A 22,294-nucleotide genomic window follows, 5' to 3' on the forward strand; every position below is an offset into this window, starting at 1 on the left:
TGGGTCACCATTCTTTGGGATGGGAACAAATATAGATCTCCTCCAGTCAGTTGGCCAAGTGGTTGTTCTCCAGTTTTCTTGGCACAACTTGATGAGCACATTCAGGGCAGAGGGATGAATAGTGTTTAAATATATTATTCCATCAGTTGGGGCAAATAAGGTATCATAAAAATATTTCAGGCCTGAGTCCCTTGATCAAGGAGATGATGGGCATTTTTCCTTTCCATCATTAACTGTAGCTTTATGTTGCTTAAAACTAGTTTTAAGTCTTGGTGTTGTTCACTATATATTAGAGTCTTCTGATTTTAAGTGTTTTATGCCTGTGCAAAAACTTTTAAATAAACAACTGTTAACTGGAGTAAAAAAAAAAAAAAAATCCAGTAATACATCTACCATCTCCTACTGTAGTTAATTTTGGTATTTGTACCAATTTGTGTTGTTATATGCTGTCCATTGTGCTGCTAGTACTACTCCTCCTCCTCATAGTGACGTTATGAACAATAGATCTGATCCCTGTCCTGGTCATCCTCACAATGTCCAACATGCTCGAGCCAACTGTTATAGTCACACTGACAACCCACCTTGTTGAGGGTCTTACTCTCTTTCTCTGACCCTCTATCTTTCCCAGCATGATGTCTTTTTCCAAGGACTGGCCCCGGCTAATAACATATCCAAAGTTTGTTCGAGCTATAGCAATAGCTTACTCGTTTTTTAAAATTCTAGAAGAGAGTAAATTCTTCATGAGTGCCAACTACAATATGGAATGGGAAAAGCCATAGCTCTTAGCTCTCACCACAAAAAGAAACCGTTTAAGTAAACATTAAATTATAGCATGAACTTCTACCAAGTGCCATTTATCTAAATTGGAGAGAGTGAAACAATTTGACTCAATTATCCACAAATATCCACAGGCTTTCCTTAGTGATAGGAGTCTTGAGATTCATAGCTTCCCTATTGTTACCTGGAATACAAAAAATTTAATTTCTCCTGATGTTTCCTCCTAATTATTCCTTCTAGTAGTTTAATTTTCTTTTTTCCTTTTATTCTATACTTCTCCAGTGGTTCTCCGATTGGATAAAAAACCCGTATTTTCTCCTTTTAAAAAATAAGCTTTAAGATTCTTTTGCTCCCTGTCATCTAATAATCCAAATTTTTATATTCTATTTATTTATACATAAGATGCGTAACGAGCACTGATGGCTCCAATGTTTTAAGCATTTAGCTGCTAAAAAAACGTTGTTGTTAAGTGCTATCTAGTCAAGTACAACTCATAGCAACCCTATGAATAAAAGATCTGAATCCTGCTTTAGCTTGTGCCATCCTCACACTTCCAGACACACACGAGCCCACTGCAGCAGTCACCTTGTCAATTCACCTGGTTGAGGGTCTTCTTCGCCAACCCTCCACCCTTCCCAGCATCAAGGAATGGCCCCTTCTAGAAACATGCCCAAAGTATGTGAGGTGAAGCCTCATCATTTCTTGCCTCCAAAGAGCACTCCAGCTGCCCCCTCACATATCTGTTTGTTCTCTTGGCTGTCCATGGGATGTCCAGTGCTTTTCTCCAACACCAAACCTCAAAGGCATCAATATTTTTTCTACCATCCTTTTTTCGTTGTCTAGCTCTCAGATGCAAGTAATCTTGAAAGGCCATGGCCTCAATCAGATGTACCTTAGTCCTCAAACTGACATCATTAATCCTCAACAATTTGGAGAGGTTCCTCACTGCAGATTTTCCCAGTGCAATGTGTCTCCTTATTTCCTGATTACTGGTACCAAGGGTGTTAACTATGGATCCAAGCAAGATGAAACTACTGACACTGCCTACTCGTCCAGTGGTAAGAAGCAATTGTTTTTTTATATTGAGATGCAATCCATACTGAAGGCTGCATTCCTTGATCTGCTGCAACAAGTGCTTAAAGCCCTCCTCACTTTCTTTTTCAAGAAAACAAAAAGTAAGTGGTTAAAATCCACCAGTCACTTTTGGGAGAAAGCTGTGACAATCTACATCTTAAAGAGCAAAAAAATCAAAATCATTGACATAGAGTCAATTCTGAATCTAGCAATTCTATGAGAGTGTACAACTGCCCCAAACTTTGTGAATTTGTAAAATGGAAGCAGACTGCCACAAATCTTTCCCTTGGAGTAGCTGCTACCCTTTAGAATTGCTGATCTTTCTGTTTGTCTCCACTTCACTAGAGTTCTTTTCATAAAAAGTGAAAACTTATCATCTCCTTAAGACAGTCCTAGTGTTCTCTAAGATTTCTGTTGTTGTGTGCCATTGAGTTGGAATCGACTCATACCTGACTGACCCTGTGGGTTTTCAGCAGCAGTAAATCACAAGCAAGAATGCCCATCATTCTCTCACGAAGCAGCTGGTGGATTAGAGCTGTGTGCCTTTGGGATCACAGCACAGTTTCTTACCAATAGGACACCAAAGCTCCCTGGGGTCTTAAATCAGTATACCTTTTCGCTAAGGGCTATCTATGATCTTTGAAGAACAGAACAAAATTATAAAAACTTAGCATAGTAAACCATCCCTGCTCAGTAATCAGTATCCATTTTGATGAATGCCTGTTTTTGGTTTGTTTTTGTTTTTTTAATATTAAGTCTAGCTTTATTTTAGAAAAGATTTACAAGTCTTTCTGTCAACTTCAAACATGTATCTGTGAGTTCAACATATCTTTCACCAGTTGAGACTTACTGCTTTAATTACTCAAAAAATAGTAAGACATCTACTATTCAGTTTAATTCTGACATTTTTCTTCATAAATGCTTTAAATACAGTTGCTAGTGGTAAGTACCACTATGCAGCTGCATTTGGTGTAAATTTACAAGCTTGCTTCACTTTCACAACCTTCTAATTCTGCTCCAAAGTCCAAATCATGTAAAATGGGAAAGAAAGGTTAGGTTAACTCAGCTGCCAGAAGAGGCCACTGAATGCCTACTGCAGAGCTCTATGACAGGTAAGTGAAGATGGATAGCCTCCAGTAAGGTCCTCCAGCAGGGGAGAGGAAGCTCTGACATGGTTTAAATACCCAAGACTTCCTAACTTCTCAAACTCAGGAACCTGTGGTCCAAAGGACTCTATTTGCAATGGATGGTATTCATATAACGCCTCTTCAAGCTTTTGAATCGGTCCTAATGATGTATGTTGACCCACTTTGATGCCTGTGAAAAATGTCACTGGTTTTATGGGTTTGGGGTTCTCAAGGTGTATTTTCAAATGAGCAGATCGACTTTTATGTGGAGCCAAAAGAAGAGTAACAGGGAGATCATAACTCTTCCTCCTTTTCAGAATATACTCCAGTTGGTCTTTTTGCATAAAAAGTCTTCTTTGTTCCTTTTCCCATCTTTCTACTTCCAAAGCTGCTTCTAATTCTTCCTGTTCTTAAGTCACTTTTAACTTATTTTTCTGAATAACACCGTTGTTTTCCTTTTGGTGTATCTCCATTTTGTTTTTGGTGTTGTCTAAATCAATGTTGTGGGTCAAGCTAAAAAGAATTTCTTTCATTTCTTCCAAGAAGTCATTATATTCTTAGACTAGGAAAGTCTTCTCTTTTATAATATATCTTTAGCACTTTGCCCTTAATTTAAACTTTGTTAACAGTAGACGCTTCAAAGAGTAGTACACTAAAGTTGTTCTTTTCAAGAGAGTGCCACACTCAGGGCAATTTCCAGCTCACAAACAGCAAATCCCCACTGGCCTGGTCCAACTGCCCATCTCTCCCCTCTCCCCACCTCCCTTTTATGCCTATGCCCTTAACATGGATTTCCCACTAAGATAAAGGAGCCTAAAGTAGCTATGAATTAGAATTAATTCAATGGCAATGGGAATTACCTTAAGTCTTCAGTTACTGACTCTTCTATTGTGATCTTCTTTCCAAAAATGGGTTCATCTGTGCTTTCAAAATCTCTCTCTCTCTTTTTTGCACTATTAGTTGACTCTGACTGTAATTTAACATCAAAATGTTTCCTGAAAAAGAAACAGATTTTTTAAATTACTTTAGGGATTACTCCATAAATACTTTTGATATAATATATACCATTAAAAACAACAAAGACTTACACAGAGATGTGTGTTACAAACTAAACCTGACTAAAGCCCAAAACTTTAATAGTAAAATTCACACTACTTTTTTTACATTGTATATTTTCCTCAAAGTTTTATTTAAAAAGAACAAAAACTGAAACTTTATATTAACTATTAATGTGTATTTTTTTTTATAATCCTAAGCAAAATACAAGGTGTCATTTTCACAAGCACCATCATTAAATACATCTAATTCCTCACTGATAAGACACAGTTAGGTTCTGATGACCAGGTCATCATGCAAAAACAGAAGATGAAGACATCAAGTCACTTCCCATCCCTCTTCTGTACAAGTCCCGCAAGTCTCCAGCTACAGGCACCTGCAAGTGCCACTTTTGCGTCCCCCTTATCTTAGGAGTTTGGCCCTCAACTGCCTGTCAGAAGAGAGGTTTGGATTCCCAGTCAAGACATCTCAAGGCTTCCTCTCTCCCCTCCATCTAATTTCACATTCAACTTGTAATACACTGTTCATACTCCACTGAAATAAAAGAAAATCAAGCAAGAATAGGATGTTTTAACTGTCTTTTCAGATAATTATAGCTATTCCTCTTTAGTCCTCCACCAAAAATGCACCACATTTTGACAACTACTGCTACAACTATGATTTCCACAACAATCATAAACCATATTATGTATTAGTTCAGACAATAATCACAAACAGAAAAAAAGTACACACGGTATTATGAGAAGAGTAGTCACCTTTGGGAAGGAAAGCAAGATTTCTATATTATTTCTTCCCCTAGCATTTACAAATACATGCTCAACTTTGTGAATTTTTTCTCCATGGAATAAAATGTATTTTTGTGCTGTATATGGCTGAATCCTTCCATAACAACATTACCAACATCATAAAAAACTGACATTTTAAGACGCTGTCATTATCTACTTAATGGAGATTGTATGCTGCTAACTACTATGTAACTATGAAACCTTGTTTGAACAAAGAAGTCATCAACACCCTAGGGCATCAGTTAGTTTCCTTATCAGGAAAATGATGAGAAACTAGAGCTAAGATTCTCTAATTCTAGTATTCTATTATTCCATCACTGAGTTAATAGCTAGCTATCAAGAAACATTTAAAAAGTTACCCTAGGAGCTAGAATACCTACATGTGAAAAAGGTTTCAACAGTAGTGGTCTGGTGATTTTCTACAGAAAACTCAGCCAATGGAGCTATGTATGGAGCACAATTTCACTCACACAGACACACACACACTTGGAGTCGCCATGAGTCAAACTGACTCAAAAACAACTTGTTTTGGAGCTGGTGAAGGTAATAAAACAGACAACAAAAAAAGTATCACAGCTGCTATCTACATTTTTATAAGTTGAAAACATAAATTGATGGTGAGTGGTGTTTTTAGGTGCTACCGAGTCGATTACAACTCATAGCAACCCTTGAATAACAGATCCGAGAACTGCCCTATCCGACACCAACCTCATCATTGCTATAGTCACTGTGTCGACTGATTTTGTTAAGGGTCTTCCTCTATTTCACTGACCCTCTGCTTTTTCAAGCAGAATATCTAAGGACTGCCCTCTAATAATAATAGGCCCAAAATACATGAGATGATGTTTCATCATCCTTGCCTCTAAGGGGCATCCTGGTTGCACTTTCTGCAATATGAATGTTTTGTTTTTTTGGCGGTCGATGGGATAGTCAGTACTTTTCTCCAACACTACAACTCAAAGGCACTGACTTTTTTTTCCTGCAATCCTTATTCACTGTCCTACTTTTTTTTTTGTCCAACTTTCAAATGGATAGAAAGTAAGTGAAAAGACCATGGCTTGGAACAGGCACACCTTAGTCTAATCAGTGCTCCTCAGCACACTGGAGAGGTCTTTAACAGCAGATTTCCTTAATGCAACACATCTTTTGTTTTCCCGCCTGCAGGTACTCGGGGTGTTGATTGTGGATTCAAGTAAGGTAAAATCATTAATAAATCAAATCTCTCCATCTAACATGATGTTACCTATTGTCCCAGTGATGAGGATGAAGTTTAAGGCAGAGTTAAGGTCATGCTAGACCTTTAGGTCTTGAAATAGTTGTTGTTGTTAACGCCCTCGAGTCGTAGACGACTCATAGCGACCCTATGAACGAACAGCCTGAGCACTGTCCGTACACAGCGTTTCCAGAGGCAAGCCATTTTGGAATAGCTACCCAGTTCAAATCCAGGAAGCAAAATATGAACAGATACAAATTTTTAGAATTTGCGTTAAGTAGAACAACATAATTAGAATGGAAAAGTTCACCAGTCTTTAGAATGGGAGATTCAAAAGAGACACAGTATGGGCCCTTTCAAGAGTTTGATGTGATAGACTAGATCCTGTCAGGATTATGGAGTATGCACACATTCAAGTAGCGCAACTGGATGCCCTCTCTGAGCGAAGGAAGGACAGCTGTTTCCCACTCAGCCAGAGATTTAACTGCCATACAATCACGCACCCTGACCTGTTTTCTTGGAGGTTACGTTTCTGGCAGGCTATCTGCTGTCCCTCCTTTATTTTACAAATTCTGGTCCATTCTGGTTTCACTTCATCGTGGAAGAACAAGTCTGTACTCCAGCCTAACTGTCCAGCAACAAGGTTGGTGAAAAATGAACCTTAATTATCCAAGTCTCAGCTTTTCCTTGTGCTACTATAAACTGTCTTGCACACTCTTTAGGGGTTACCCATGGCAGTCTTTAAATATAGTAATTTAAAATTCTTTTTAGACGTAATGATAAGTGTTTATATGAGTTCATTATGGGTCAAGCAGGCTTACCATTTGTTAGCAATAGATCATATGATCCCCACAGATTCCAAAAGACAAGCATAATTACCCCATTATATCTATACCGCTTGGAGATCTTTCATTTTTTTGTGCCATTTGCTCTTTCCAAGCTAATCCAAGTCGCCTTTTTCTGAATTTCTTAGCCCTTTTCTCAATTAGTCATTCGTTCTATTAAAGATGATGTGTCTGGCACTAAGGCTGCTGCTAGGAAATACAGACCCAAAGACCACCTTCCTCGCCGGGAAAATAGGGGTGGTCAGGAAAGGCGGCGTTAAACTCAGCCGGTGCTCCCGCCACCAGAGAATATGGTAGGAAAAACCCCAAGAACCTGCCTTTTCCCCTAAAGTGACACTTTCTTCTTCCCTCTCCCATCTTGTTCTTAAACATTTCTTCCCTTTACTAAGCCTCTAAGGACATCCCTCCTTGTGTTTTTCTTAAACATCAACTCCAAACATGTGTTTTTAAAATACACCTTCTATGTCATCCTCACCCAGGCTTTTCCGCAGTTCCTGGCGGTCCCTTCCATTTCCCTTTCTCTCTTTCCTTGTCTTTTTTGGCTCCAGCTGTAGCGGTTGAGTCATCTTCAAACACGCTGAAAAGCTCATCCCCAAACGCGTCGGCCATATTTCGGAGCGGTGAGACTATCTCTCTCTCTTAACCAGGATGCCCCGCGACCGCGACCGCACCGGGGGTGACATCCAATGAGGGCTCAACGGTGGCCCGTGGGAGTCAAAAGTAGTGAAGCGGTGAAACGGACTCTCCCTCTTACCCACGATGCCCCGCGACCGCACCGGGGGTGACGTCCAATGAGGGCTCAACGGTGGCCCGTGGGAGTCAAAAGTAGTGAAGGCACACAGCCGCCGCGAATTCTTCTTTCATCACTTTTTCTTTCCAGATCTCTCTTTTCACAGTCAAGAGAAGCAGTTCAGAAACTTAAACTGGGCGCACTATGCGCAGAACTGGGACCCTGACGAGAGGCGTGCCGCAGACACATTGTAGGCGGAGGCGAGCGGGGCGGAGCCTTGATGGAGCGGACCAATTGTGAAGCAGCGAGAGCCCAGGCCTGAGAAGCCCGGATGGAAGTGTCAGGGTGGCGGCGCGGGCGCTGGGGAATGTGAAAAGCTGTCTTTGGCAGGGCTGTGGTGGTGCTGGGTCTTGGACCGGGAGGGTTCTTCCACTTCAGTTGCAACATGGGCGGCAAGAACAAGAAACACAAGGCCCCGGGGACCGCAGCGGTCCGGGCTGCAGTGTCTGCTTCCAGAGCTAAAGCTGCTGAGGCTGGAGCCACCGTGGAGGCTCAGAACAAGAAGACCGTGGCCAGGCCGCCCCCGGCCGCCGTTGCCAACACCCGGGAGCCTCGTGTCAAGCAAGGTACGAGCGGTTGTCAAACCAAGTCTCGGGCTTTGCGTCTCGAGACCCTGCTGTTTTACCCTGAAAGAGTAATCTCGTTTTGTCATTGGCGGATCTTCCCATTCGTAATTCTTACCTACCATACCACACCTGGAATTTCCAAGCCCATAAAGAGACCTGATTTTCAGATCAGTCTGAGCGGTTTGGCCATTCCCAGTTCCGACAGTTATCCCATAGCCTCCACCTTCTCTCATTAGCTCTTATTTGAGCACGGATCAGTCCTGCGCCGTCATTGCAACCAGCTAGTTGATGCAGAGCAGGATCTAGCATGTGGAGTTCTGGCTTCCTGGAGACAGCTCTATTTTCTGCCTGCTCTGCATGTCATTTCCAGCATGCTACATTTCCAAGTGTTTTGGAAAACCAATACTTAAAGTTAATACACTGAGCATAGTTTAACCTATCGCAGAATTATCTGTGCGTCTCCCTGTGTTTTTCCTTACTGTTTGTTAAAGTAAGTTTGATACCTTGGAGATTGCATGTTCCTGAAGCAGATCCGCAGGCTGCTGTTAGCAGCTGACTTCAAAAGTTAACCGGTTGTACATTACTTTTGCTCATCTTGCTTGCTTGTTATTAGAATAGTCTTTTGGTAAATACATACTGAATATTGCTGTGTATTTGATTTTTGTGATCGGAGTCAACACCACTTCTCATGAAGATTGCTGGTCTAATATAAGTGGCGGCGGGCATTAGGAAAAAAAAGAAAAACTGACATAACATTGTTGTGTAGGGAGTTCTGGTGGCATAATCCATAGAGTTGCGCAGCTATATCCAAATCCGCATCTTCTCTAATGGTTCAAATCCAGCGGCTGTGACGCTGGAAAAAGTTGGGCAGCCTCCTTCCCTGCGATTTATAACCTCGGAAAACTCGCTGGAGGGTCACCTGTGAGTCCTTTCTGAGTCAGTACTAGCGAGGTGGTGGGGTTTTTGTTCGTTTGCTCTGGAAGAGAAATTAGCTGTCCCTGTTGTGAAGAAGGAACCCTGATGGTGTAGTCCTTAGAAGCTGGGCTGCTAATCAGAGAGGTAAGGGAAAAGATGGAAAACTCCATACAGAATCTCCCTGAGTTGGAACTGACTGTATCAGGCTGGGTTTGGTTTCTGAGGAGTAGAAGGGATTTTAGGGACCTCTGGTGGCCTAGTCGTGAGAAACTGCGCTGCAATCCCAAAGGTATGTGGTTCGAATGCACCAGCTGCTTCATGGGATAAGGTTGGGGGCAGTCCCTTCCCCTGCAATTACACTGCCTCTGAAAAACCACTAGAGGGTCAACTCTGAGTCAATTTTGACTTGATGGAACATACTTCTGACTTGATGGTACAGAACAGCAACAACGTAGGAGGGATGATGGATGATCTCCGAAAAGGTGCTAGTTAAACTTAGATCAGGATGATCGACAGGGATTACTCAGCATTTGTAGTCCAATTCAAAAGGAAAGATGGAACGACAAGGAGGAGCCAGAGAAGCTAGTTGGATGGGCAGGCAGGGTGGAAATAGTGAGAATGTTGATACATTGCAAGGTGGAGAAAAGACTGTAATTGTTAATGACTTGAATCCACAACCAACAACCTTGGTACCAGCAATCAATCAAAAGATTGAAAAAAAAAAAGTGTAGCAGTACTCAAAAGATATATTTGCATTAGGAAAGTCTGTTGTCAGTGGTACCTCTCCAAAGTACTGAGGAGCATTGAGGTCAGTTTAAGGACTAAGGTGCATCTAATTCAGGCTGTGCTCTTTTCAGTCATTTGCTATGCATATGAGAGCTGGACAGTGAATAAGGATGACAGAAAAGGAGTTGATGCTTTTCAGTTGTGGTGCTGGAGCACAGAATAGCCCATGGACTGCTGAAAGAACAAACAGGAGAAGGTACAGCCAGAGAGCTCCTTAGGGACAAAGATGGCGAAGCTTTGTCTCACCTAGTTTGGGCATGTCGTTAGAAGCGGCTACTCCTTGGAAAGAGACAACATGCTTGGAAAGGTAAAGGATCAGCAAAAGAGAGGAAGACCCTCAACAAAAGGAATTGATACAATGACTACAGGAATGAATTCAAGTAGTTAAAAAATGGTGAGGATGGCACAAGGATACCATAGGGTTCAGATCTGCTGTTCACAGAGTCACTGTGCCTTGTCCTCGATGGTACCTAACAAACACCACCAACATCATGGCAGGCTGTTCATGGACTGTGAGATGGTAGTCTAGTTTTGTTCGCTTGTACTTAGGGTCACTGTGAGTCAACAACAACAGTCTGTGTTGTTGTGTGAACTTTCGCCTGAAACAAAATGTTCAGAAAGAGAAGTAGTCTTCCAAGTAAAGGTAAAAGGCACCATGTACAGAGATCTTGAGTCGAGAAAAATTTCCAAAGGCACTGGAGGAACTCATAGAATGTGAGTATTATCCAGAGAGACTGAAGAAGTAGGTAGGAACAAGACATTAACTTAAAATTTAAAAAAGAACACTAAACTGCCCTTTACTGGATTCTGACTTGTGGTAAACCCCTGTATTAACAGAGTAGAACTACTCCCTAGATTGTCTTGACTACCAAGAATCTGCTTTTCTGAAGTAGATTGCCAGGCCTTTGTTCTGTAGTTCTGCTGGGATTCGAACTGCCAACTCTCAGGTTATTTGGCCATCAGTTGATTTCAATTCATAATGGCCCTCTTTACAACAGATGTAAACACCATCTGATCCTGTGTCATGTTCACAATCTCTGCTGTGCTTAAAACCATTATTGCAACTACCATGTCAGTGCCTGTCATTGTGGCAAATACTCCACTACTGTGGAGTCGATTCTGACTCATAGCAACCTTGTGGAATGGAGTAGAATTGTCCTGTAGGATGTCCAAGAATGTAAATATTTATAGGAGCAAACTGTCCTATCTTTCTCCCATGGAACAGCTGGTAGATTTGAAGCGTCAATCTTTTGGTTAGCAATTAATGCTTATCCAAATTCACTGCACTACCAGGATTCTTGAATCTTCCCTTCCAGGCTGAATAACCTTTGCTCTGCAACTTGTTGTAATAATAGTCTTAACTACTGTAATTATATATATCATTTCTCCTTGGTTTCTGTGGCACTTGCACTCTGGATCAGCCCCTTTGTGCTGTGCACTTTGCCTTTTTGACAGTACTCTGAATTCTTTGAACTTCCAGATAGTCATTTGTTGTATTCCTTAGCTGTTTTCCTCCTGCCCCAAAATTCTGACCCTTGAAGGTACTGGTCCACTCAGTAGCTCTGCTATGAGCTCTGGTAGCTCAGTGGTTAAGCTTTTGACCACTAACTGAAACGTCTAAACCACTCTGCCGCTCAATGGGGAAAAGATGTGACAATGGGCAACCTTAAAGAGTTACAACCTTAGCGATGATATCAGGCAGTTTCTAGTCTGTCCTAAAGAGTTGTTATGAGTCAGCTTCAACTTGACAGCAATGCAGCAATGCATTGGCAGCTCTTCAAGAACATGTGTATTTCCGTTCTGTAGATGACTCCTCAGTCAGTATGTGCATTGTTGGTGCTACTGATATCTCCCCTCCTGCATCAAGGCAGCCACTTCTGCGTTTACCTGGGTCTTGTTGAGTATTGTTGAGTCTGAACCAACCCATAGTCGACCTTCTGGAGAGTTTTCAGAGGCAGTTTAATTGCACAAGAGGAGCTTGCCCAACTTTTCCCGCAAAGCAACTGGTGGATTCGAACTGTATGCTTTCAGGATAGTAGTGCACCTCTTGCCACTAAGCCACCAGAGCTCCCTTAGATCCTACTTTTTACAAGCATCAAAATGCTTATCATGGCATAACAGTAAGCACTCAGTGGCTAGCCACCAGGTTAGCAGTGGAAGCCCACTAGCAGATCTGTGGGAGAGAAAGACTTGGCAGTTTATTCCCATAAAGATTGCAGCCTAGGAAACCCAATAATAATCTGTAGTATAAGGTGACTATCAGTGAGAATTGACTTCTTGTTAAAAAGTCCACTGCAGCTTATAGCGTCCCTCTGAGCAATGTATCTGAACCCTGTCCTGTGCTATCCTGACCATCTTCGTCATACTCAAGCCCACCTTACAGTTCTGTGTTTCTCTCTCCATCTGGTTGAAGGTCTTCCCCTCCTTCATGATAGTCCACCTTTCCAAGCTTGATGCCCTTTTCTAAGGACTGGCCCCACCTAACAACATGCCCAAAGTATGCCAGACGAAGTTTCACCAGCCTTGCCTCCAAGGAGCACCCTGGCTGCACCTTTTATATCTGTTCAAAGGCTTTAATAACTTTTCTATTGTCATTAGTCATTGTCCCACTCATAGCTGCATAGCAAGTAATTGAAAAGATTATGGTTTGGATCAGGTGCACCTTAATCTTCAAACTACTCATTGCTTTTTAGAACTTTGGAGAGGTACCTGACTTCAGAATTTCCTAATATGTCTTGATTTCCTGACTGCTTGTACCAAGAGTATTGATTGTGGATCCAAGCAAGATTAAATCATTCATAATTTCTATCTCTTCTCCTAATGATCCAGTTCTTATGAAAGACTCGGGCTCATTTGAAGTTACTGTGCAAACACCATCTATCTGTCAGTAAGGATCTATGTGTTACTACAATGGTGAACAATTTTCAGCAGAGCTTCCAGTTTTAAGTCACACTAGGAAGAAAGACTTAAAAATCTAAGAAAAATCAGCCATTGAAAACACTATGGGAATATCATTAAAATCCATATAGCTGATAAGAATCTAATAACTGAAATAGTGGTAAGAAGCAGTACTGCAATCTCAAAGTCCCATGGTTCGAATCCTCTAGTTACTACACACAAGAAGGATGAGCAGTTTCCTCCTTGCAATTTACTGCCTCTGAAAACCCAGTGGAGGGTCAGCTACAAGTCAGTTCCAACTACATACACCATACAACACGGTAATAAGAAGACAAGCCAATCATAATATAGGCAAAAAGTGTAAGTAATGTTCTTCTAAAGAGAACATTCATGTAGCCACCAGGTAGATGAAAACTTACTCAGCATAATTAGCCAAAGAGCAAATCAAAATCACAATGTAATACCATTTCACTTGCACCGTTTTTGTTAGGTGCCAACAAGTCAACTATGACTAAACAACTCTATCCTCACCATCTTTTGTATACTCAGTCCCACCGTTTCAGTCCCTGTGTCAATCCACCGTATTGAGGGTCTTCCTTTTTTTCTGTGATCTTCTGCCATTCCTGGTATGCTTTCTTTTCCCAAAGACTGTCTACTCCTGACGTGCCCAAAGAATGGGAGAATTTCCACCATCCTGGCTTCCAAGAAGAACCCTGTTGTACATCCTCCAAATCATCCTTGTTGGATCTCTTTGTGATTTTGTCCTAAATCACGCAAGACCTGTTTGTTCTCTTGACAGGTCCCTTAGGTCTCTCTAGCGTCAGGTTTCTGTGAATCAAAACTATCTTGTTGTTGTTGTTGCTAAGTACCGTCAAGTCAGAACCAACCCATAGCTGACCGTCCAGCCGTTTTCAGAGGCAATTTAATTGCACAGGAGGAAATTGCTCATCCTTCTCTCTGGGAGCAGCTGGTGGATTCAAACCATGCGCCTTTGGGATTGCAGCACAGCTTCTTACTACCAGGCTACCAGTGCTCCCTTTATTATAGTATGTTTTTATAATAATAGGAAGATGTTACCTTTTGGTGTATTCCTTTTCTTATGAGTTTACAATGGCATTTTCTAGAGGAGTTCATATGTCTAACTTGTGAATGCAGAAATTAGACATAAAGGAAATGTACAAAATTTGAAAAGCTTAGGTCTTCTGTTAAGGAGCACAGTGGGTTAAGCTTTGGGCTGCTAACCAAAAGGCTGGCAGTTTAAATCCCCCATCTTCTCCATGCAGGAAGGTGCTTACAACATTGAGAACCTGGAGGAGCAGTTTCTTCTGTCCTGTATGGTCACTATGAGTCAAAATTGACTTGATGAGTTTATAAGATTTCTCAGGGAATTGTCTTGTTATTTTGAAAATAGTTATCTTTTCATAAAAATTGTTATTTGTATTAGCATATAACAGGGTTATTCTTAAAGAATTAAAAAATGTTGATATTTTTCCTTTAGTTTTATAATAAAAGTAGATACAATACATGTAAGTGAAACTACTTGAATTCTTAAATAATTCTTAATTCTCATGAGTCCAAACTTGATGATAATATTTCTTCCTGCCTGATTACTTATTAGTTCTGGTGGTTTGGTTTGTTCAGGGACTGATTATACATAGTATTTCTATCAACTCAAACAGACTTGGCAATCTTAGATAAAATAGGAGAGAATGATCAGAATTCCTGTTTCCCCTTTTCTTCAGCATCCCAAGAAAAGACTGCTTTCTCTTCCAAATTACCCATTTGTCCATAAGGTATAATCTCTGAATAATCTTTTGTCAACTAAGTATCATGAGGAAAATATGTGATTAAAGTAATTTATTAAAAAATATAAAGATGAAAATAAATTTAAATGTACACACTATGCAAATACTTAAGATACTATAAAACACTTCATAATCTAAAGACATGCTAGCTAGCTGGTAAAATATCTTAGGAAGTTTCCAGAAGATACTGCTAACTCTAGGATTGAGTTGTGTGATGAAGTGCATTGTATTGACTCTACTGTTTATTATGTTCAGGTCCGAAAATTTATAGTTTTAGTTCTGCGAATGATTCTGGTGGTCCTGCAAATCTGGATAAATCGATTTTAAAAGTAAGTAACCAAGATTTTTAGTCATTTTTAAAAAATCATACATTTCTTACAAACAATATTTTCTTAAATAAAAGAAATAGTGGGATATTTTCCATTCATAGTACTCTATAACCTTAAATGGATGTGACTCATAGACCGTATGTTATAAACCTGTAAGAAATGAGAGAATTCAGTTGTTGAGACTTCTGAGCAGCACCTCCACACCCTTTTTGATCTGACCTCGCATACCTTTCCAACCATCTTACTGTCCATATGATTTTTGTCATTCCAAGCTTTTACCTTTGTGCACTCTCTGCCTAGAATGGCCTTAGTTTCCCTTCTCTGCTATGTCTGTGACCTTCTTAACTCATCAGTCTGATTTTCTTGATTTTCAACATTTTATGTATCCTTTTTCATAATTATCAAGCAAGACTGTAATTTTTTTTTATATGGATTTCCTGGGGTAGACCAAACTCTGGTGGTATAGTCTATTGGGAATTGTGCCGCTAACCCAAAGACACGCCTCTCTGGCAGTTCACATTTACCAGCTGCTCCAGGGGAGAAAGAGGAGTATTGGCCCATGTTGGCTTAGAGCCTCAGAAACCCACGGAGGGTCAGTCGACCAGGCAGCAGTGAGCTTGTTGGAGTTCTATACTGAACTCCTGAAGTATGTTTTCATGCTTTATAAATATAGTTATTACTTATACAAAAAATGTTTCAATACAGCATCTGTTTCTTCAGGAAATGTGCTTCGGTTTATTAGTAGACATTAAGAAATGTCTGGCTTTTTTTTTCAGTCGCTTTAGAATGATGTTGTTGTTGTCCTGTACCATCTAGTCAGAACCAACTCATGGCTGACCCTCCAGCGGGCTTTCAAAGGCTGTAAATTGCACAGGATATTGCTCATCATTTTCCCATGAAGCAGCTAGTGGCCTTAAATCACACAGTTGTTGCCTTCAACTCATAGTGACCCTGTGTACAACAGCTCAAAGCCTGCCCTCTCCTCAGACAATCTCATTGACTCTGACCCCCATTGCCCCTGTTACTGTATCAGTCCATCTCATCCAGGGTCCTCCTATATGGAACTGTCTGTCCCTCCACTATTCCAAGCATGCTGTCCTTCTCCAGAGTCTGGTCCCTTCTGGCCATGTGCCCAAAATATTGAGACAGAGCTTCAGAAGCCTAGCCTACAGGGAGAAACTTGGTTTCACCCTCTGCAAGACAGACCTGTTTGTTTTCTTGGAGATGTATTGTATGTTCAGTACTCTTCTCCCGTACCCCAACCCGAAGGCATCGATTCCTCTTCTTTCATTTAGTCATTGTCCAGCTCTCTGATGCCTAGCAAGTAATTGCGAAGACCCTGGTCTAGATCAGGTGCACCTTAGTCTCTAAACTGTTGTCATTTCTTCTCAATACTCTGGAGAAGTCCCTGACTTCAGACTTTCCCCAGTATTATTCGTCTTTTGGTTTCCTGACTGCTGGTGCTGAGAGTGTTGATTGTGGAGCCAAGCCAGCTGTAATTGTTAACAATCTGAATTCATCTATCATGGTGCTGCCAATTGGGTTGTCAGCACAATGTCTTACCACTAGGTCACCAGAGCTCACATTTTGGGATGGTGCTGTCTTTTTTTAATAGCAACCCAAGAGTGATATAAGGACAATGTTTGGGATTTTTTTTGGTTTGTTTTTATGTTTACTTGTTGTGTACCATCAAATCAGATATGGCTGGCACGGGAGGAGATTGCCCTTCCTTCTCCAGCAGAACATCTGGTAAATTTGAACTGCGTGCCTTCAGGATTGTAGTACAGCTTCTTGCCACTAGGCCACCAGAGCTCCCTAAGGACAATGTTTTGAGATACTTTGTTAAAGACATTTTATGCATGATCCTTTCCTTACCATATATTTTCTTATTACTTTTTCCATATAATATTTTTTCCTTTAATATATGTTGAGAATGTTATCAAATTCTAGCCCAAGACATTATCGTACTATAATTTGATTTTTAGCCAGAATGTTGTAGTGGTTAGAAGGGATATAAAAAAACTATATTATTTCCTTCTAATTAAAGTTTTTTAGTAATTGAACTTTTACTAAAAATGACCTTTTCTCTTTTTTTTCCTCAACAGGTGGTTATTAATAACAAATTGGAGCAAAAAATTATCGGAGTCATCAATGAGCATAGAAAGCAAAATAATGACAAAGGAGTGATTTCTGGAAGACTTACTGCCAAAAAATTACAGGTACTTTGAAAACTTTTATTTAGTTAAATATTTTTAGTGGAACATTTTAAAGACAGATGATGGGCAGCCTCCTTCTGTGCAGATAATTGCTTCTGTAAACCTGCCAGGGGTCAGCTATGAGTTGGTTCTGACTCAACAGTGCACAGCAACATGTGAGGTAAAACTAATTTTTAAAGTTACATTGAGATTTCACACAGATTATTTTTTCATTCTAAAAATAGGAAGGAATTGTGCCAGTGAATGTGTTAAAATGGTTACGCTCCCAAAGTTTTATTATTAAACATCTGCTATATGATTAGACCGAATTCTAGTCACTTTGCTTACATATCTTAGAATAGTCCTACAAGGCACAGCATACCATGTGGACACCAGAACCTATGTAAAGTGCAAACCTAGCAGAGAAGGAAGACTTAGGTATTTCTTACTAATAGAGAGCGATAGGTGGGAAACATGTAAGACCCAGAAAAGCAAGATAATCCTTTCAAGGTCCAGCTGTCACAGATCTGACTCTTATTTGGCCTTATTTTGCAAATTACAGAATTGCGACTTGGAATAATTCTGTTTTGAAGTTATTCATTTGTAAATAGCAGAGTAAATGGAGGCAGAATTTAAATAGCTCTCAGTTAGGTGATGTTCATTTGGCTAAGGCTTATAGCAACCATTTGTACAAAGGAATGAAACCCAGCTCAATGCGACACCATCCTCACAATCTCCACTGTGTTTCAATCCATTGTTACAGAGTCGGCATCAGTACGTCTCATTGAAGGGTCTTTCTCTCCTTATCTTCTTAGCTAATACTCCACTTTTCTAAACATGTTGTCCTTTTCCAGGCTCGTCCTGACAACATTCTCAAAGTATGACTCTAAATGTCATGCTTTAGAGAGAACATTAAAGGACCTTTTCTTTATATAATGGTACTGTTTGTAGTAAAGACCCTAAGTGGTCAGCATTAGAAAATATTTCATGAAATTGTAGTATGGCTACTCAGTAGAATATCATATAATTAGATAATTAGAAGTGATAATCAGGAATTTTTAATAACTTGAGTTATTAGATGCTTATGTTGCAATGTTTGTTTTTAAAAATTCATTGAGAAATTACTGAAAGTAAACATACTACACTGGAAACAATACCTTTCAGTAGTCAGTCTATGAATATGAATAATTTCTTTTGTTCCTTGTTTTTATTAACCTATAGTTAGTAATTTTCAAATCAGGGAGCCTATTTAATTCTTTTCAAAAGATGGGTATATTTGAAGTTATAATTTGTCTCAAAGATTCTGGTTTGGAAATAATGGAGGTTCTTACCAATGTGCATTCATTACACACCTTTAAAAAATCATCTCCATGGAAACAAATATTACTCTACAGCAAAGATAAAAATGTAAAGGGGTAAAGAAACCAGATTGCTGGAAATAAAACTGGAGTAGAATTCATGAGACTGTTGACACATTATGAAAATGTAACCAATGCCACTGAACAATTTGTATGGGAATTGTTAAATCTTAATTTGCCAAGTAAACATTCAACAAAAAGACAATGAAAGCTTATTAATAAATAAAATTAATGAGAAAATAGAATCAGTATTGAGAGAATATACCCAAATGTTGATTTTTCCATTTTTCCCTTTTCTAGGATTTATACATGGCTTTACAAGCATTTTCCTTTAAAACAAAAGACATTGAAGATGCCATGACTAACACACTCTTACATGGAGGTGATCTCCATTCTGCTTTGGACTGGCTCTGTTTAAATCTTTCAGATGGTAGGTAATATTGCCATAAGTTTACATTTCTAAAAGTTTTTCAGATGTGTTAGTATTGTGTTATTTGTATTATACTTTTTTTAAAAAGTTTCTCACTTTTACTCTTTTTAGATAGTAAATTTTTCATTTTTTTCAGAGTATACTTTGAAATAGTTTTGATTTAATTAAAAAATGTTTGTGTTGCCTTAAATTGTTTATAATCATTTTATAGTGTACATAATACAACTTTTAAATTACTCGGCTTTGCCTTGCTTTACTAATAGAGAAATCTCTGTATCTTGAATGCTAAATATGTTACACTGTGCTAGGACTGGACTTGTCAGGAAGAAAGTGGCATCAAAATTGGAGAAAGACTCGTCAACATCTTGCATTATACAGATGGCACAACCTTGCTTGCAGAAATTGAAGAGGACTTGAAACACTTGCTACAGAGAATCAAAGCCTTTGATATGAATTACATCCCAACCTCAAGAAAACACAGATTCTCACCACTGGGTCAATAGACAACATCATGATAGAGGGATGATTCTAGTTGCTGGTGGTTTTCATTTTACTTGTATTCACAATCACCACCTGTGGTAAAAACAGTCAAGACTGTCAGGGATAGTCAGTTTGATGTCACTTTGAAGACTAAGGTGCTCATGATCCAAGCTGACAACAACAATGCAATATGGCAATTACACTGTCTAGTTCTACATAAGCCACTTAGTACAGACTACTTAACCACATATAAGCAAGAATTTAAAGTTGGGCATAATGTCAAATGTACTGTCTGGTCATTCATAAAACCTCTTAGACTGAGTCGCCTAGATTTTGGTTAAAAACTACACCTATCTGGTTTTGGAAGGAGCTCTGTAAGCCTAGTGAATAAGAATTTGCACCACCAACCCAAAGGCAGGTGGTTCAAATCTTAACAGCAACACCATGGGAGAAAAAGGAACAGTCTCCTCCCATGCGATTTACAACCTTTGAAAACCCACTAGAGAGTCAGCTATGAATTGGTTCAGACTCAGGAGCGCATAACAATAACAATGTCAGATTTTGGTTAAATAATACCGATTAAACAGAAGATTGGGATTGTAATATATAATAAAAACCTATAGTACCAGTAGCATGTGTAACTGATTAATGATAATATCATATACTATAAGGATCCAAGGAATGAGAGGGATGCAGATCTTTTTATGAAAACATAAGAACCTAACACAGTGAAGAGGAAATAAATGGCCATATAGTCTGTCTGTCACCTGGTAGGTGTGTCCATTTATAATTTGATAATAGAACTGGTTTTAAACCAGAATTTTTTATCTTAGAAGATGAAAGGTAAAAGAAAATTAAGGTCTAGGCCAAAGCTTTTATCAGATCTTATGATTAATATAAATGTTCAAGAAACTGGCTCAAGTATACTTGTCAATGTGATCTTGAGGTTGTTGAGCCTTCTATCACTGTTGTTGTTGTTGTTGTTGTTATATGCCGTCGAGTCGTTTGCGACTCATAGCAACCCTATGCACAACAGCCCTAAACCCTGCTCTATCCTGCGCCAACTGCATCGCCTCTGACACACCCATCCCGATTACCCCAGTCACCGAATCAATCCATCTCATAGAGGGTCTTCCCCTCCTGCACCGTCCCTCCACCCTCCCAAGCATGATGTCCCTCTCCAAGGACCCTTCCCTCCTGGCAACATGTCCAAAGTATGTCAGATGAAGCCCCAGAATCCTTGCCTCCAAGGAGTAGCTTGGTTAATAATTAATAGTTATCATGAACTTCATAGATAACAGAATGAAACATTACCCAGTCAGTTGCCATATTCAAGTTGTACGTTGTGTCTGTTGTTTTAGCTATTGTATCACTTCATCTCTTTGAGGGTTCCCTTCATATTCATTGACCGTCCACATTACTAAACAAAATTACCTTTTCCAGATATGTCTTTTCTGATGATGTGCCCAAAGTAAGCAAGCACTCGACTCCCCAGTTACTTTCTGAGTAGAAACATTACAAAGTAGAGTCACTAAAGTAGAAACTACCACTTGGATCATAGCTCACAGAAAGTCCAACTAGTTGGGTAACACAAACCACTCTTCTACGGACAACCTACATTTTCTCTCTCAATCTTCATCTCCTCCCTCCCACCTTTGATAAAGTTGATAAGGCTGAGAAAATCACTAAATATCCTCTAGGAAAAGAACATTCTCACACACTGTTTTTATGAACAAAAATAGAAATCGTTCTAGACAATATGTAAAACAGTATGTATGTACTAACAATTCTACTTTAAAAAATTTGTCATAATGAAATAATAATTAAAAACTGGACATAAACCAAATGTTGAATAACTTCATTGCCATCAAGTCAAGACTGACTTCAGCAGGCTTTACAGGACTGTAAATCAAAAGGGAAGAGAATACCCATTTTTCTTCCATAGACGTAGATTCATACTGCCAGAGAGGCTTAACCTTTTTACCACAACCATCCTAAAGTTGTTGTTATGTACCGTCTGGTCGCTTGTGACTCATAGCGACTCTGTGTAAAAGAGCCCTAAATGCTACTCTGTTTGGTGCCAACCTCGCCGTCTCCAACACACTCATTCTTACCACCCCAATCACAGAATTGATCCATCTCATCAAGTGTATTCCTCTCCTGTCGTCCCTCTACTCTCCCAAACATGATGTCCCTCTCCAAGGACCAGTCCCTCCTTGCCCAAAGTATGTCAAACAAAGCTTCAGAATCCTTGACTCCAAGGAGAATTCAGCTTCACCCTCTCCAGGACAAACCTGTTTGTTCTCCTAGCAGACCATGGTATATTCAACACTCTTCTCCAGCACCACAGCTCAAAGGCATCAGTTCTCTTTCTATTATCCCTAGTCATTGTCCAACTCTCCAATGCATAGCATGTAATTGCGAAAATTATAGCCTGGATCAGGCGCACCTTAGTCTCCAGCCTGATGTCTTTGCTCTTCAGTACTCTTGAGAGGTCCCTCACAGCTGACTTTCCCAGTGCAATTCGTCTCTTGATTTCCTGATTGCTGGTACCAAGAGTGTTGACTGTGGAGCCAAGTAAACTAAAACTGTTAACTATCAAAAAAAAAACCAAAACAAACTGTTAACTATCTCAATCTCTTCGCCATCCATATTGATGCTTCCAATTGGCCCATTGGTGAGAATCTTTGTTTTCTTGATGTTGAGCTTCAATCTTTATTGAAGGCTGCAGTTCCTGACCTTCTGCAGCAAGCTCTTCAGGTCCCTCTCAGTTTCAGCAAGCAGGGTTGTGTCATCTGCATAACATAGGTTGTTGATGACTCTTCCACCAATCCTGATGCCACATTCCTCCTCGTACAGCCCAGT

General features: G+C 39.8%; 2 protein-coding genes and 1 pseudogene across 2 annotated transcripts in view; 1 reads left to right on the plus strand and 2 right to left on the minus strand.

The window, feature by feature from the left end:
- Nucleotides 1-7,486, minus strand: part of SKIV2L2 (superkiller viralicidic activity 2-like 2 (S. cerevisiae)) — a 120,128-nt gene extending 112,642 nt beyond the window's left edge. Inside the window, exons 1-2 of the mRNA XM_006889591.1 lie at nucleotides 7,353-7,486; nucleotides 3,839-3,973 (exon numbers count right to left, since the gene is read on the minus strand). Of these exons, the coding sequence (XP_006889653.1) occupies nucleotides 3,839-3,973; nucleotides 7,353-7,486 (269 nt within the window). The remainder of the gene's footprint in view (nucleotides 1-3,838; nucleotides 3,974-7,352) is intronic.
- Nucleotides 2,909-3,721, minus strand: LOC102876875 (annotated as a pseudogene).
- Nucleotides 7,487-8,052: 566 nt separating the features above from the next.
- The window catches only part of DHX29 (DEAH (Asp-Glu-Ala-His) box polypeptide 29), a 64,790-nt gene continuing 50,548 nt past the window's right edge, over nucleotides 8,053-22,294 (plus strand). Inside the window, exons 1-4 of the mRNA XM_006889559.1 lie at nucleotides 8,053-8,233; nucleotides 14,893-14,966; nucleotides 17,072-17,185; nucleotides 18,820-18,949. Of these exons, the coding sequence (XP_006889621.1) occupies nucleotides 8,053-8,233; nucleotides 14,893-14,966; nucleotides 17,072-17,185; nucleotides 18,820-18,949 (499 nt within the window). The remainder of the gene's footprint in view (nucleotides 8,234-14,892; nucleotides 14,967-17,071; nucleotides 17,186-18,819; nucleotides 18,950-22,294) is intronic.

The sequence above is a fragment of the Elephantulus edwardii genome, unplaced genomic scaffold (genome assembly GCF_000299155.1).
Source record: "Elephantulus edwardii isolate Elephantulus edwardi_28Jun2011 unplaced genomic scaffold, EleEdw1.0 scaffold00079, whole genome shotgun sequence".
NCBI classification, from domain to species: Eukaryota; Metazoa; Chordata; class Mammalia; order Macroscelidea; family Macroscelididae; genus Elephantulus; species Elephantulus edwardii.